Here is a 15,330-nt window from a genome sequence, read left to right on the forward strand (position 1 = left end):
CTACACAACGCGAGGCTCCAACAGAGCCGAGAAAAATGACCCACACGAAAAAGCCTGTATCCCGTCCTCCTTAAGCAGTTCCTGTATCTGCTCTTCGCACATTGTCCAATCCAGCGCTGGCTGAGCGCCGAGTTGCCGCAGGCCCCGCATCAGCGCCCCACTCGGTGATCGGAGGAGCAGCAGATACTGGTTGGACCGCGCGGGGAAGGGAAATTGTGGCGGATCCATGGCGGACGGGGCGTGAGAGGGGAAGCGCGGATTGAAGACGTGGAGCACGACCGTGCCCCCCTCGTACGCTGCACGAAGGGCGGGGCTCGTGTCGTAGAAGCCGTGGAACGCCGTGTCGGTGGTATCTTCGACTACGGCGGTGGCGTGGGGCGTGAAGTCTAGCGTGGACAGCCATTCCTCGTAGTTGTAGGACCAGCTGACGTACAGCTGCGCGTGCGGGTTCATACGGAAGGCACGGAGAATTTCTTGCGCGATCTTGTCCCGCTGCGCGAGATAGTCCTTGAGGAGCAGCGCCGATACAAACGCGCGGTCCCGGGGGCGCCCCAGGGCGTTGCTTGCTGGGGGAACCATCACATGAGCACATCTAGTTGTATGGGAACTCACGAGAAGGTTTCGCCAGCCTGCTGCAGGTCTGCCGATGTCCATTGGACCTCCAATCGGCTTTTTGGCACAGCTTGGAGCAGTAGAATTGCGCGCGACATAGGCTGCATCGTTTCAGCTGGTGTCGCTCGGCGATCACCTGGCACTGGAACAAACCAATGTCAAAGCAGTGTCGAAAAGGTTACGGGACGCACTCTGGGATTTGAACATGCTTGCTGAGCCATGGCGGGATGCGCGTTAGTCCGATACACAAGCAACGCGCGACGCCGGAATGAAACGATCGAGTCAAGCTTCTCGAAGGCAAGCCGCGCGTCTGGATCGAGGGGAGTGTGGGCGTAGGCTTTTGAGACGTCCGCCAGGGCGGCGTCAGCAGCGGAAAGGACAGCGGGGTAGATGGTGAATGGGGGGAGGATAAACCCCACTAGATCCACGAGGTAGTGGGCTGCCGCGTGCGCTCCTCGGAACTTGGACACAACGGCGAGCCGCATAAGGCCTGCTCGGACGGCCTCCGCAAGATATACCTCGGCATTCCTCACTGCGAGGGATCGCGAAAGCGCAAATAGGAAGCCGTTCAGCAGCATCGACTCGCCATGGTCCTCATCGCCGATGGTGTTTTCCATCTGGCTGATGGAGAGACATGTTGTTGTCAGGGCAGTGACGATTCCCTGTTCGTGAAGTTCGCGCTGGATGAAGGGGTTGACGGCGGGGATGAGATCGATCAGGAAAATCGCCTCTATTAGTCGTGGCTCAGATGCCGGCTGATTTCCGTCCGGAAACGAGCTCCGCAGGTGCTGCACACAGAGACGAGCTAGTGCCAGGTTCCCTCCCACCCCTTCGGAGAGTTCAGCAAGCACAATCTGAGCGTCGACTTTGCACTTGAACAGCAGGGTGAAGATCCGCGAAATGACATAGAGCGCCGACGCTCTCTTCACCCCTGATGGTGCTCGGACAAAGTGGGTCCACAATTGTGTTAGCATCGTCCGGAGCCCCGGCGTGTCCGAAATGGTGGTTTTCTTCATCTTGTGACATATCTCAGCCAAGTGTTGAATCAGGACAAGCCAATCGCTGCTCAAGCCTGCGGGGTGCTCGACTGGTGGAATGCGCCAATGACGGTTGTATACGTCGAGAAACTGCACCCACGCCCAGTAGCGTGGCCATAGATCATCCACGGCACCAGGAGGGACGTCTAGAGCAATATCGTTGAGTGCCTGGACTGCCAGCAGTGCGCGAGCGACTCGTGCGCGGAATTGCTGTGACTCGACAACGTCCTCATCGGGAGGGGCAGGCATGTCGTCCACGGCGAGGTTAACGTAGAAAACGGGGAGGAGGAGCGCCCTGTGTGGATTCGCAGCCAGGCGATTCACCAGTGGCTCCAGTGTGTACGGTTCGCGCACAGCGCGTTCCGCAAGGACCTACATACACGCCAGAAGGTCAGTATGGTCAATCCTTGTACACGCGGGAGCCAACCCTGAGCCGTAGCGGAAGCCGCGACAGTTTTGAAAGCCGCAGCGATTCGTGCATGACGGGAAGAAGAAGGAAAAAACCCGACATCGATCGATATCACCGGATATCAGATTTAATCTGTCATGGTCACTGGGTGTCACGCTTTCCCCATGATCCTCCTTTCCTCCACCATCTCTCTTGGACGGCCAGCGGCATGCCAAAGCGCGGGGCGACCCAGATGGATGAATGCTGGGCTCAAGGGTCGGACGGCGGAAAATTCGTTCATGTTGCCAGAGTGCCACGTCACTTGGAAATGTCCGCTCATTTGCCGACCGTTTGGTCATCGATGCCAAGGCGCCCAGTAACCGCCCGCGATTGGCGCCCGGGTGCCTCGGCCGTCGCGGATTTTCGCTACAATACCGCGATCACGCTTCCCACTTGTCATTGTCAACACGCCTTGTTTTCGGACCCCCACCATCTCCTCTCCCCTTATTTCGTCCATCCATCTCGGGATGCGTCGCGCGCTCCTCGCATCTACGCTCGTTTCTCTCCTCTCTCTCTCCGCCGCGCAGAATGCGGGCAGCCCGGGAACGCCGCCCACGGGCTCGAGCGTGGTCGTTTCGAGTAGTCAGGCCACCGGGTCTGTGGCCGGTGGCTCCGTGGCTGTGGTAGATCCCTCCGGTTGGCGGGTGCGCTATCCCTCTCGGTTTCCTTGACACAGAGTCCTGAGCGGATGCATACAGAAGCCCGCTCTGGCCGCATCTGTTGCAGAGCGCACAGCCGCGGCGTCCGGTGCACTAAAGGAGGCGGCCGACGCGCTCGCGGGGGCTGACCAATTCACGTCGTACGGTGGAAAGACGTACCTCGCGTTTGCCAATACGTTTGCTGCGATGGCGGAACTCGACGCCCTGGCCGCCACTGCCGCGAATAAGGACGCGCTGAAGGGCTATTTGGGCAAGACGGAGGGCGTCAGGGCGGGGTTCCAGGATAATCAGTGCGTTCATATATGCTTTTCCGACTAACTGTTCTGACTCTGCCTGAGCGTGAGCGATATTCTGCAGGATTGGAACTTTCTTGACTCACTTGCGTTCTCCTCATCTAGGTCGCCTACGGACTGTTCGTCTCCTTCCCATCTCCCCCTTCCTACTACAGGATTGACGATCTGTAGCGCATACGGCTACGCTGCCATCCAGGCCTACTCCGCCTACTCCGACCCCATTTTTCAGCAATACGCCGTCGATTCGTGGGCCTTCGGACGCACCAACACCCTCGGCATCCGCCAGGCGCATGCGGACGGCAAGACATCGCCCCTATTGACAGATTGCAACGGTGGTACGACTCGTTTCTCCTGCCGTTGTTGATTGTTTAGTCTTTTGGCAGCCTCGCTCGCTGGCGGAACGTTTGCAACGACAACGGCAACGGACCCGACGGTCAGCGCGACCGCAACCGCGTGAGTCAATGCACCTCCTTTGTTCGTGAAACTAGCTCACCTGCTGAATTCCAGCTACTTCTCACTGTGCGTTACCCGGCTTGCCCTCACTGCCGTCGACTCAACACTGGTTTCCAACCCACAGACTGTCCGCTCTTCTGTATGAATCGACGAAAAATACGACCTACCTCGACGCGGCGACGACCTCGCTGGCGTTCATCCGCACACAGCTTCTCGCCGTGTGTTTCTATCCCATCTTCTGCCGCGCGAGGCGAGACTAACATTTCCTCTCAGCTTTCGAACAACACGAACCCGGCGGGACTGGTACAGCTGATTGCAAAAGTGTAGGTGGATTGTGGAGCGCGTTCGATGCTCCAAATTATTTACTTTTGTTTGTACTTTGACGACAAATCCCAACGTTATTTCTGCTCAAGCGAGCGGGGCAACTCCAAAGTACCCCACATTGGAGCTTCAAGCGAGGTCTACGACGTCACTCAATACTGGGCCCTCATAATCAGGCTCGAATCCATGCATCTCAACCAACCAATCCCCCATGGCCCCAGCAGTAAACAACGAAAACATCCCTCCTAGTCGTCCAAATACCAGGTCGACATCAGGAAACAACCACTATCGCGAGCACGTCTTTCAGCATGCCGGCTGGACGTGCCTCAATCAAAACGGGCCGCAACCATCTTCCAATCCCAACGAACCACCTCCCACCTATGCCGAGGCTGTAGCAACGCCAAATGCTCAGCCAGTCATTGCTGCCACACCCGTAGCCAACAACCCGGCTCAAGGAATTCGTGAACATCGTGCGTGCTTTTACTTACCGTGACCTGGGCCATTCACTGCTTTCCTAGCCCGACCTCTCAAATTCAAGGTTCCCAAGCACTCAAACGTTGTCGGTGCCACCCAAACCATGGAAGACATGTTCTTTTATTGGGGCACTCTCTTCGTTACCGCATACACGTCTATCTGCAGCATGATGGGTCTTGACCCAGTCAATGCGCTTCTCGGTTACAAATACGACAACGACACCGGGGGATCTCCTTGGCGTCCGCTCAGCGATGAAGAAGACTGGATCAACTGTCTTCAGACAGGCATTGGCAACATGGAAAGGGCACGGACTCGGCAAGTTTTCGTTACCATTAGTAATCGGGTGCGTTGGCTACTCTTTTGAGCCGTATTGGACACTAATTGTCTCTAGGCCCTGCCAACGCAGACAGCAAGTTCTCAGCGTCCATCACTGAAGCGCAAAGCTGTCGATGAGAGAAGCGAGGCCACGTCTGATCTCACTCCCGACTACCGTAGGCTTCGAGAGCATCTCCGGTGCTCAAAATGCAATAACTACTGCTACATCAATCCCAATGGTGACCACATTCATGTCAACAACTATGAGATGGGGCTATGGGCAAAGTCAATGGTGCGTTACCTCTTCATTTCCTTCTCAGTTTACTTACACTGTTCACAGGGCTATGATTCGGACGTCACTCTCTCCAAACCGCCCAACAACATCGTTTTCCAACACTTGTTTTTCAGTCACCCACCGCCGAAGCGACGTAAAGTACAGGAGCAGCCAACCCCTCCAGCCCCTGCTACTGTACATGTCCACATCAACAACGCGAACCCACCTGCCTTCCAACGGGCTCCACTGGCACCAATAGCGCCGCAAGCTGCAAACAATGCCAACATGTCTTCATTCACGCAGTCAGTCAACCTTGGCAGCTTCCCCACCACTTCCAGCCCAACCGTCATCGACCTGTCTGGGCCCGAGACATTCGACATCACCTACCCCTCGCTTACTGATATTTTGAATAATATCAGCGACGTCGGCCAGTCAACAATGGTGGATGAGGACGAAATTCCAGCGTGGACTTTTGCAGCACCGCTGGCAGAGTGGGGTTTCACCGATGTCAGCTTTGACACTGAATTCCTCAGCCGCGAGCTCTTGATGGAAACCTTTGGCATGTCGGGTCGTATTGCCGATGAATTCTTGGAGCAGTGCACTGTAGCCAGGCGTCGTGCGATTAAAGGTAAAGACCGTGCCTAAAGAATCTTTCCTTTTATTTCCTCGTCATACTTGATGTTTGTGTGTACAACGGCGATACCCTCTGACACTTATACTCATTCTACGCGATACCATTTTTCCTCACTGAATGAATGAATTGTCTTCTTCTACAACTACAAATATCCTGAATGAGTAAACCAACCTTGAGCCTTCTCCGGTGTCATCGCTGAGTAAACCGCCTGCCAGAGCATTGCGTACGCGTCAGCTCCTGCCAACTCATTATTTGTCCAGTCCCGCTCAGCCCGAATCCAAGCCTTCAACGCCGAGAAACCCTCCTCAATCGGGTCGAAGTCGGGAGAATACGGCGGTAGGTATTCTAGGCGCATGCCTCGTGCTTCTACCATGGGCCGTAGCTCGGCAGATTTGTGAATACTCGCGTTGTCCATGACAAGGACTGAATTGGGGCCAGGGAAAGGGTTCATGTTGTCGAGCAAGCCATCAACGAAGCTGTTGAATCGTTGTGCAGTAAAAGAATGAGGTATGATGTCGAGGTAGAGGATTCCGTTAAGCGACAGAGCGGGGAGGACAGAATATCTAGTGGGCAGTCAGTGGTATTCGTATGGAACTTGATTGACGCACTTTATCCCGCGAACGAATATATCTTGCTTTCGCGCTTGCTCGCCAACTCTTGCCCAGCCCCACTGTCTCTTTGAAGTCCGTCGGTTGCATGCAGCCTCGTCTACGAACACGAGTTGATCTGCAGTGTAATGGAAGGCCATCCATAGCTGGTACTGAGCTCTGCGCTCTTCGTCTCGTTGAGCTGCGATAGGAGAGAGCTTAAGACAGTGTTAGATGTTTCATTCGAGCAGTAGGAAATACCACACACCTTTTTATAAGTAAATCCTCGTCGCTTCAAGGTCCTGTACACCGTCGCTGCATCGACGTCAATCCATCGAACTTCCCGTAGCTTCTGTTGGATCTCGCAGAGGTACAAGTCGGGTGTATGATCAATGAGAGCGACAATGTACTGCGTGAAAAGGTCAGTAGGTAAGAATAGGAGGATAAGCAGTACACGCACCTCCACATCCATACTACTGAGAGTTCTCGGCCGCCCCATCATCCAGTCCGTGCTCTCGCCTGCTGGCTTGAGGCAGCCCGTGCGACGGAACTCGCGGAGAATGTTCTCGACCGAACGAACTGAAATGTCGAGGGCAACAGCGATATGGAGGTGGCGACAATGCATCCATGTATGCATGAAGAGAACACGCTCTTTGGTGAAGCGCGAAATGCGTTTGCGTTGTTCAAGGCGGGCCATAGTGGTTGAGATGAGAATTGTGTGGGTCTACCATTGAAAGTGGAGGTGGGGCAAGTGGGGCAGACGGTCGGGTGTGTGTACAAAACAGGAAGTATACGACATTAATGCATAGCTTTGGACAAATAACGGTAAATAATTTGGAGCATCGAACGCGCTCCACAATCCACCTACACTTTTGCAATCAGCTGTACTCTCCACGATGTCCCCCAGCAGCGGGTCCTCCTTTACCGTTGAAGGCGCCGCGATCGGGTGTGGTGTCCCGACTGGCATGGCGTCGCCGACCGACGCGGGGCTCGTGATTCACGCGCTGGCGGTGCTCGCAAAGGTGCAGGACCAGGGGCTGGTGCCGATGTGGGTGTTTCTGAACCGTTGTCCGAAGAGGTCAGCTGATAGTTGGGGATGAAGGCTGGAACAGCTGATCGGGAATGGCTTGTTGACTGCGCTGTGGCAGACGAAGGAGGGCGTTATCGGGCTGCTCGGTACCGTTTCATTGCATCTCTTTTCGTTCGGTGAATCTTAGTGTTTTCAGGCACACAAAGCGGGGACGGCACACTCGTCCGCGGGCTCTCATACGCCTTCGCATCGGGGGTTCTTTCTGCGTCTATTGCCGGGTATGTTCACGACTACGTCGCTGTCCAGGCACGTCCCTCCCTGGCCTCTATTCGCAACCAATAACACCCACCCAGTACAACGCCTTGCGTGACCTAGCCCTGACCGCGGGCACTGACTTGTACTCGTCGCAATGGGGCCAGGCAAGCACGCCTCGCAAGAAGGCCGACGTCCCCGCACAGGCCGAGGCCGCTACTGCGCTCGTCGGGGCCGTTCGGCTCGGCGCCGGGGGCGAGACGGCCGTTGGGTCGGGAAACAAGTTGACTGTCAAGCCGTTCGAGTGGGTGGCACCAGCCAAGGGGAGTCCCAGCGCCAGTGCGGGTGGGGCAGCAGCGAGCGTGGGTGGGAAAGCTGCGAACGGCGAGGGCAGCGGGCAGTCTGGCGCACGTGCTTTGGGCGGAGGTGCCGGTCTGGTGAGGGTTGCAGCTGCAGCTGTGGCGGCGGCGTTGTTGGTGTAGTGGCTGCCATGGGCATGGGAGGGATGTGTATATACCAAGCACGGCGTTTGCCATTTGCCTTCTGATCTACGTGCTCCCCGGGCCTCTGAATTTTGACTCGGTGGCGTCAGATAATTTTCTGAATCTGGAACCTAGTTCTAGCCAAATGCAAATACAATATGTAATCCAGACGTTATATTGGATTTATACCATATTTGCATATTTGGAAGAATAATATATTTAGAGTATATTATCTTCATATTCCTTCACAGATATTTAAACATCACATACCAGTTACCTTTTGAGGTCTGCATCCCATTTATGATAACTTTTCCTGGAAATCGACAGATATTCTGAATACAGTACCTGAATATATGGTTATAATATGATGCAGACCTGATGCTCAAAGATGGATAGATATATTTATGATATGATATGACCTAAATATTACTCTAATATTCAGCAGATGTTGTGTAATCATATGCACAGCTCCACACTTCCTATGGCAGTCAAACTGGAAAGGCTGTGCTGAATCTGCCCTTTGATATAATGTAAGAAGATACAAAGTGCACACTTTGTGTAGAAGGGGTCCTTGAGTTAAGTATTGTGTCAGGCAGTGAGGAGGAGAAGCAGTATACATACAAGGGGTTCAAGATCCTCATCAGGCACATGGGGTAGGGGAATTAGGGGGGGGGGGACTTTTTTATATATGATTCAATGAAAGATTTGGGCCATATATGGGTATAAAAACACTGAAAATATAGTGTATCCATTCTAATTTCTATAGTTCACAACTCTCATACTTATATCTATATACTTTCAGGCCTATGAGCTTGAATAGCCCACTCTGTCATAGGCCCATTATAAGGTGATAAACATGTTGAAGAGTTGATATGGCCTGCCATGTGTGTTTGAAGGCTCTAAGTGCACACATATAAAGGCTCCAGGCATACATGTATAAATTCTTTTGCAAAAAAAAGTTTCACAAAGATTGAATTTTTTATCCCACTTTTTATCACATCAGTGGTCACATGATGCTGATTGTGAGAATATATTACTATATATGGCAGGAGGGAGGAGGGGGTCCCCAGAGGGTCAGAAAAAAACTTTCCAACCCTATACATGTTTCGAATCTTGAACCCCCCCTTGGCAGTACCTTTTTCCCTACCTATGCATTGCATGCTTGTCAGCAGCCATCACTCTGCTGCAGCTATCAAGTATATAAAAGAACACTTTGACAATCCCGTCCTTTGACTCAAAAATGTGCTCAAACTCTGTGTGTCTTCTTTCTTATGCTATTATTTTAGGGATTAACCGGGTGCATTCCAACCACTGGTGGGCATTGATTGCAGCTGACAATATGAAAAAAACGGAGCTCCCCTGGAAATTTGTTCCTATTGTAAATTATATTTAACATTGCTTGGAGATCATCCAGTAGCTCCAGTGTGACAGACGTCCTCTCAACCAGCTTAAAATTATGCTTGCAGATTACACCCTGTTCCGCATTAAGCATCCTGACCTTAAACAGTACAAGGATGGCCTTGTCCAGTTGCTAGGCAACCCACATAGAGCTAAAGAGATCTTAACACTCTACAAGGCTCAGATCTTTAAAGGCAATAATAATACTGAAATCAGTGTGTTTCTTGCCAATATCACTAAGTTAACTTAGTGATTTGAGCTACTCTTAAACTTGCTTCTCACTAGTTTCAACATATCTAAGCTCAAGCTTATGGATGGTAATGGCACAACTTACAACATTGTCTACTACGCAGTGAGTGTGACTAGCAACAGCAAGATTATACTTGATCATCTCTTTGTTTAGTAACTGCTTAAACAGGATGACAGCAAAAATCTTTTAGCAAAGTATTCTAATTTCCAGGCTCTTATGCAAAAGCTTACTAATGGTATTCACCTTACATTCTAAGGCAAAGCAGGAAACCTCGTTTGACACATCCACCACCAGGAAACACACAACTGCACTTACACTGGTCCACTAATGAGGCTTACTAGTCGTGTGGGGCTGGGTAGGCGCTCTAGGATAGCATGCTATTCTATGATCACCACCTTCCGACCCACCAAAACCTGGAGCTCCGCAGCAGGACTTATTCAGTCTGCTGGGAGTGTATCTTTGTTTGCTAGCACTTGGTGCTATGTGTTAATTACTAGTAGCAACAGGTCAAGAGCTCGCTAGGAAGGCGTTTCGGGTAGGAAAGATGAAGGGCGGCTTTAATGCCTGTTGGTCCACAGTTTTGTTTGGTGGTGGCGGCTACTGGTCTCTTCCGCTGTTGCCTCTAATGGGCCTGTTATCTAGGCCAAACATCATCCCGTCAGGGCCATCTATTAGTTTGTTAAGGTTAGAGGCTGTGAGCCCTGAATTCGTGTTGAGGTTAGAGGTTATAAGCCCTGAAGCTCATCTACTTTTTACTGCTCACCAGATGGTAGTAGTAAGAAGCCACAAGACCTTCCTTACTTGACTTTGTTTTTAATATATTATCACATACTTTAATTTGTAAATTAACGTTGCTGGTCTCTATCTTCCAGCGTCATCTTAACTTTGCTCTTCTCTCTTATCTTGTCTTAGTCAACTAGAAGTCCCGGTTACTCAAACATCCTTTTATAGTATTCTTCCCCAAGTGCATTTTGACTTTAATTCTGTTCTGACTCCAACTTCATCTTTAGTCCCTCTAATTAGTACAGCACTTAACAGCTGTGCAAAACTATATTTTACTTATTTTTCTTGTTGACCAACATTGCACACCTGTGCAGTATAGGGACCTGTTAAAGCGCTGTCACTTCTGCGTGCTAGTCCTCAGTTTAATAAGCCAGTTATAGCATTTACCAATATTGCAAAACTGCTAGAAGTGATAGTTAATAGATTGCTGCGCCAGATACTTAAGAGTTTCAATAAAACAGGGTTCCGCAAGTATTATACTTCATAAATACGGGTAACAATCCCTGGTTTATTACCTACTTCTGATCCAATCTTGCAGAAATTAGTGCAACAATAACTGGCATCGGAGATAACACGTAATACCTGCTAAGTTTCGAAGGCTTTACCTATAATGGCCTTTTAATAAAAAACCAGACACAGGAGCACTATAATAAGTTGGCAGACTGGTTGGTATAGCATTCCTTCTCTAAGGAGGTGCCCTACCAGCTACTGTGTGTTATCAGCCTACTCAAACCAAACACCTTGCCACACTGAAGACCTAGCGGAACACTAAAGTCATAAATCTGAATATTAATATTATCTAGTATAAGGCTCAAACAGAAAGCTTACTTTAACAGTGTATTAATACAGAGAAAGCGATTATAGAGAAGTAACCTGAGCTGGAAGCAGCAATAGTTATGCCCTACTCATTTAGAAGAGCATATATTAAAGGAGAGGGATTGCTCAGATTTGCAAGACATTAAACTTAAGGCCATTAACTATAAGATAAATGTATTGAAGGCACAGCACTAGAAGCTTAACAATAAACTGGCAGAACTTATGCAAATTGGGCTGATATGGAGGAGAACGGGTGTGTACAAGCAAACATAGTTACTTAAGAGCAGACAGATAAGATTAGATGGACTAAGCTAGAGCTTAATGTAAGTATTAGCATTTATAAATACTGTAGTTCTATGGCTACATACTTTTAGTAGCCTAGATATTGTCCTAGTTGATTTACAATCTATCTGAATATTACTAGAGATTATGTCTAATTAAAGATAGCCACCATACATTAGCACTTTACTGTTTCATTAACACATCACCACATTTTTAACAAAGCATCCCTGCATTAACTTTGCAGCTGAATGTTGTATTAGCACTTTTATCTGCTTTATATCAAAAATTTCTTTCTTTTACTATCTGCTGATAATTGTTTAACAAGTATATATATACCTATAATGTCCTCCTGTTGTCTCCTAGTATTCCTTATGTTGTCAACTGACTATTAACCCTACTTATACCTGCTAGCAGGTGAGTTCTAGTTGTATTGGCAAGCCTGCTTAAGTATCAGGCTGCATTGTAGCTGACTTCTTAAGTGGCAAGGCTTAGTAATAAGACTGTCCGAATGTTTGCATCTTATAGAGGGGAAACAGTACTATATAAGTTTTTTTAATAGTCCTTATTAGTATTATTATGTGTCAGGGGAGCCCCCTTTCGGCCCCTCGGAGATGATTCCGATTCTAGTCTAATTCTGGTTCCGACTCCGGTCTGGCCCTCCATCTCGCCCGCACAATCGCTAATCCGTCAACGCCCTCCCAACGGTCGTCCTGGGACCTTGCCTGTAATGTCGCCCAGTTCTTCTGTGCCTGACAGCGGCAGCTACAGACAAGCAGTATATAGTCAGCTCCCTAGCAGGCAGACCCTTACAGTTTCTTCTCTTTAGATCCTCCCCTGCTAGGTCAGCTTTATTTGTATTTGCTTACCAATGTTTACACTTTAGATCCTCCCCTGCTAGGACCTTAATCTCAGGCCTCTAGGGTTGCCCTTACATTATGTTTAAGACTGAACCTAACTTGTGCTACTGCCTTAGATAAGTAGATGTGATGTTTTACTAAGCTTCCACCGAGCCTCAGACTATTGTAACACTAACTATAAGAGTTATTTATATTATCAGTCTGAAGAAGGAAATTGTTGACTCGAAAATATAGATAAGAATATGCTAAATAAGGGCCAAGTTTACCCAAGGTTGTTGCTAATACAGTATCACTAGGCCGTGATCTGTAAACCTAGGGTAGTCGAAACGCACTCTTATCGTATCTTTTACCAAGCTGAGTAGGTTGTTAAAAAGCTTTATTTATTTAGGGACCTCCATTTAAATATACTCTAAGTCACCACTACCACTTTTTAATTCTGTTAAACAAAACCCAGCCTATAACCCTTCCATAGTTTGTCTTTCAGCATTGTAAGTCTATGCTGATGTTGCATCAACTTATACTAATGTTGCTATAATAGCCAACTTTAAATAGAATGTTTAGGATTATGTAACTGATTTCAATATGCCTAGCAACCTTGCTCCTATTAAGCAGGCCTTCAAGGTTATTAAACACAACCACAAAACTAATATTAAGATCGATACCACTTACTTGCGCCTTTACAACCCATATACAGACACCAAAGTGTGATAGCTATGCACACTAGTAGTGTGGGGGAGTTAGTTAATGCTAGTATGTTATCAGCATAATCTAAGGAGGAGAAGAGACACTATCTCTTTCTAATTAGCCCAAGTCCCTTTAAACACTATTGCAAAGAGATGGCAGTGCGTAAATGCTATCTTGACACTAGTGGTAATAAAGTCAGTTTACTTATTGCTAATAGCTTCTCTCGGGTTGTAGCTGCTGCCTTAGGAGAGGGTGAGGGTGCAGATAGCCATTTATAGACTTGATTTCTGTGTGTGGCTATCTATCATTCAACAACCACTGATATTAATGTTTTAGGTGTATATGCATTTATGCTATACTATGTCAAGTTCTGAGTTGTCTATAAAAACTGTTTAGAGCAGAGCTCTGTGGCACCTGACATTAACTGCTTATTCAACAAGCTTGTTAAAGTCAATCATCACTTATATATAACAATGTGAGATGTATAATCTGTGACGGGGCGCTTACCAAAGCGGGTCCCGGCACACGGGAGACTGAGGGCAGAAGGCCAGCGAGGTCGGGAACACGGAAAGAACTGGCGTGAGTGTACTTGTTGACCTCGAAAAGACTAACCACTACAGAAAATGGATACGGTATATAAGTACTGTACAACGATGATGTTATAGTGGAGAATTCATGCGCATCTACGATGATCAATGCATGGAAATTAATATCATAAGATACTAGTCACCGGGTCGCGGAGCGCGCGATACCGGGGCCTTACATAATCTCATAATAAAACCTTTTACCCCATAGGGATCCTTTGCTTTTAAGTAACTTGTTAGACCATTAGGATAATAGTATATATAAAATATACACAGACATCTAAGATATCTAAAGATAGATGTGTATTTACAAGTTACAGTGAGTATTTATTAGACTATAAGACAACTTAGATCACAATGATCTATATATTTCTTAGATAGATATCAAATTATCATTATAGTTAATTAAATTTCAAGTAGCGAAACTATACAAAAGTGGTATAACAGTATATGATCTATATATTTCTTAGATAGATATCAAATTATCATTATATTTAATTAAATTTCAAGTAGCGAAACTATACAAAAGTGGTATAACAGTATAGTCTAAAAGGTATCTTACTATACTTATATTAGATCACATAAGAACAATATAACCACCTACCTACTACTAGTACAATAATTCTTTAAATCTAGGAGAACTGGTGAAGCTATGGCTAGATTAAAAAGTCTGATAGATTATTATGAAGTGGTATGGATATACTACGAATATTGTAGGAATATTGACCCAGTATCTTTGGTAGTACTTTAATCAGCTCTGTACCCTGTCTAGTTATAAAGATATCATCTTATTAGCTGTGGATCAGCTAGTGAGTGGCTAATACTGGCACAACTATTTAGCTGCTAATATAGGTTACTTAATGAAAGTTGTTTATCTAGACAAAATACACCACTTTGATCTTGCGACAATCTGCCAAAGGAGTTCACATATTTGTTCAGATTAGGATGCTGTGTGTCACGGATAAGACCCGGCCCGTCCTCTCCGGGCGCTGGTGTCGGGCCACCGCGGGCCCGTAACACGCAGCATGTGACAACGGGGAACATGCGCCCCAGTAGGAGGAACACACACATGAGAAGCACGTGACCGAGAACGACGCGTCGAGCCGTCGCCGAGCCCAACTTCGACACCAGGGGTTGGGGAGGAGTGCTAGGAGGTTAGGAGTAGCGCCTGGCCCACAAGGGATGTCCGATCGTCCCCTCTGCGGCCAGGAACGGGGAGAGGAGGAGGAGGAGAGGCCAGGGTGTCCGATTACCCCTTTGCAGGACCGCGTATATAAGGCGCGATAGTGTACCATGTACTCTATTGCTTAGATCATCTAAAGAACTACCTTACTCTGTGCAAGGAGGTGCCGTCGACTTATCGGGCCCGACACCACCCAATCCGAACCTTCGACCACCGCCGACGACAAGGGACCGAGTTCATGGGCCCTTTCGGTTTCGATCTACCCCGCTCGCCATACTCGCGGGCCCAACTATCCATCTGTTCTGTTCCAGGTGTGCGTTCTTAGGAGAGGACCTTGCACGGCCCGACCCGCAGTTGGACACTGTGAGTTGAACCTGTTTTGAAACCTGGTTTGAAACGGTTTCGAAACAGGTGTGAGTTTTGAAATGTCCGCAGACAGACCACGGTTTTGAAACAGGAACGTGACAGATCTGGGGTGCCCGGGCACATGTCCGGCGCGTACATTGGGCTCTCGGAGCCGTCGCCGACACATGTGTGGCCCAGACCTGTGTTCTGATCTCAGCTGCTATAATCCGTGACACTGTGACAGGACTAATTGATCGGTATTGTGACAAATATAGTT

At 48.6% G+C, this 15,330-nt stretch overlaps 2 protein-coding genes across 2 annotated transcripts; one reads left to right on the forward strand and one right to left on the reverse strand.

Moving 5' to 3' along the window:
* MIND_00569400 (MYND-type domain-containing protein) lies at positions 1–2,130 on the reverse strand (the record flags this gene model as incomplete). Its single annotated transcript, XM_037362460.1, has 4 exons — positions 1–566; positions 613–754; positions 804–2,021; positions 2,077–2,130. The coding sequence occupies 4 exons, from the start codon at positions 2,128–2,130 to the stop codon at positions 1–3; spliced, it is 1,980 nt and encodes a 659-aa protein (XP_037220381.1).
* A 377-nt stretch (positions 2,131–2,507) lies between these two features.
* On the forward strand, positions 2,508–3,829 carry MIND_00569500 (Glycoside hydrolase family 76 protein; the record flags this gene model as incomplete). Its single annotated transcript, XM_037362461.1, has 9 exons — positions 2,508–2,741; positions 2,796–3,046; positions 3,095–3,168; positions 3,221–3,295; positions 3,373–3,384; positions 3,433–3,502; positions 3,557–3,568; positions 3,627–3,720; positions 3,776–3,829. The coding sequence occupies exons 1-9, from the start codon at positions 2,565–2,567 to the stop codon at positions 3,827–3,829; spliced, it is 819 nt and encodes a 272-aa protein (XP_037220382.1). The 5' UTR covers positions 2,508–2,564.
* Positions 3,830–15,330: the final 11,501 nt, after the last annotated feature.

The sequence above is a fragment of the Mycena indigotica genome, assembly GCF_014461135.1.
Source record: "Mycena indigotica strain 171206Taipei chromosome Unknown Mind.scaff0005, whole genome shotgun sequence".
Classification (NCBI taxonomy): Eukaryota; Fungi; Basidiomycota; class Agaricomycetes; order Agaricales; family Mycenaceae; genus Mycena; species Mycena indigotica.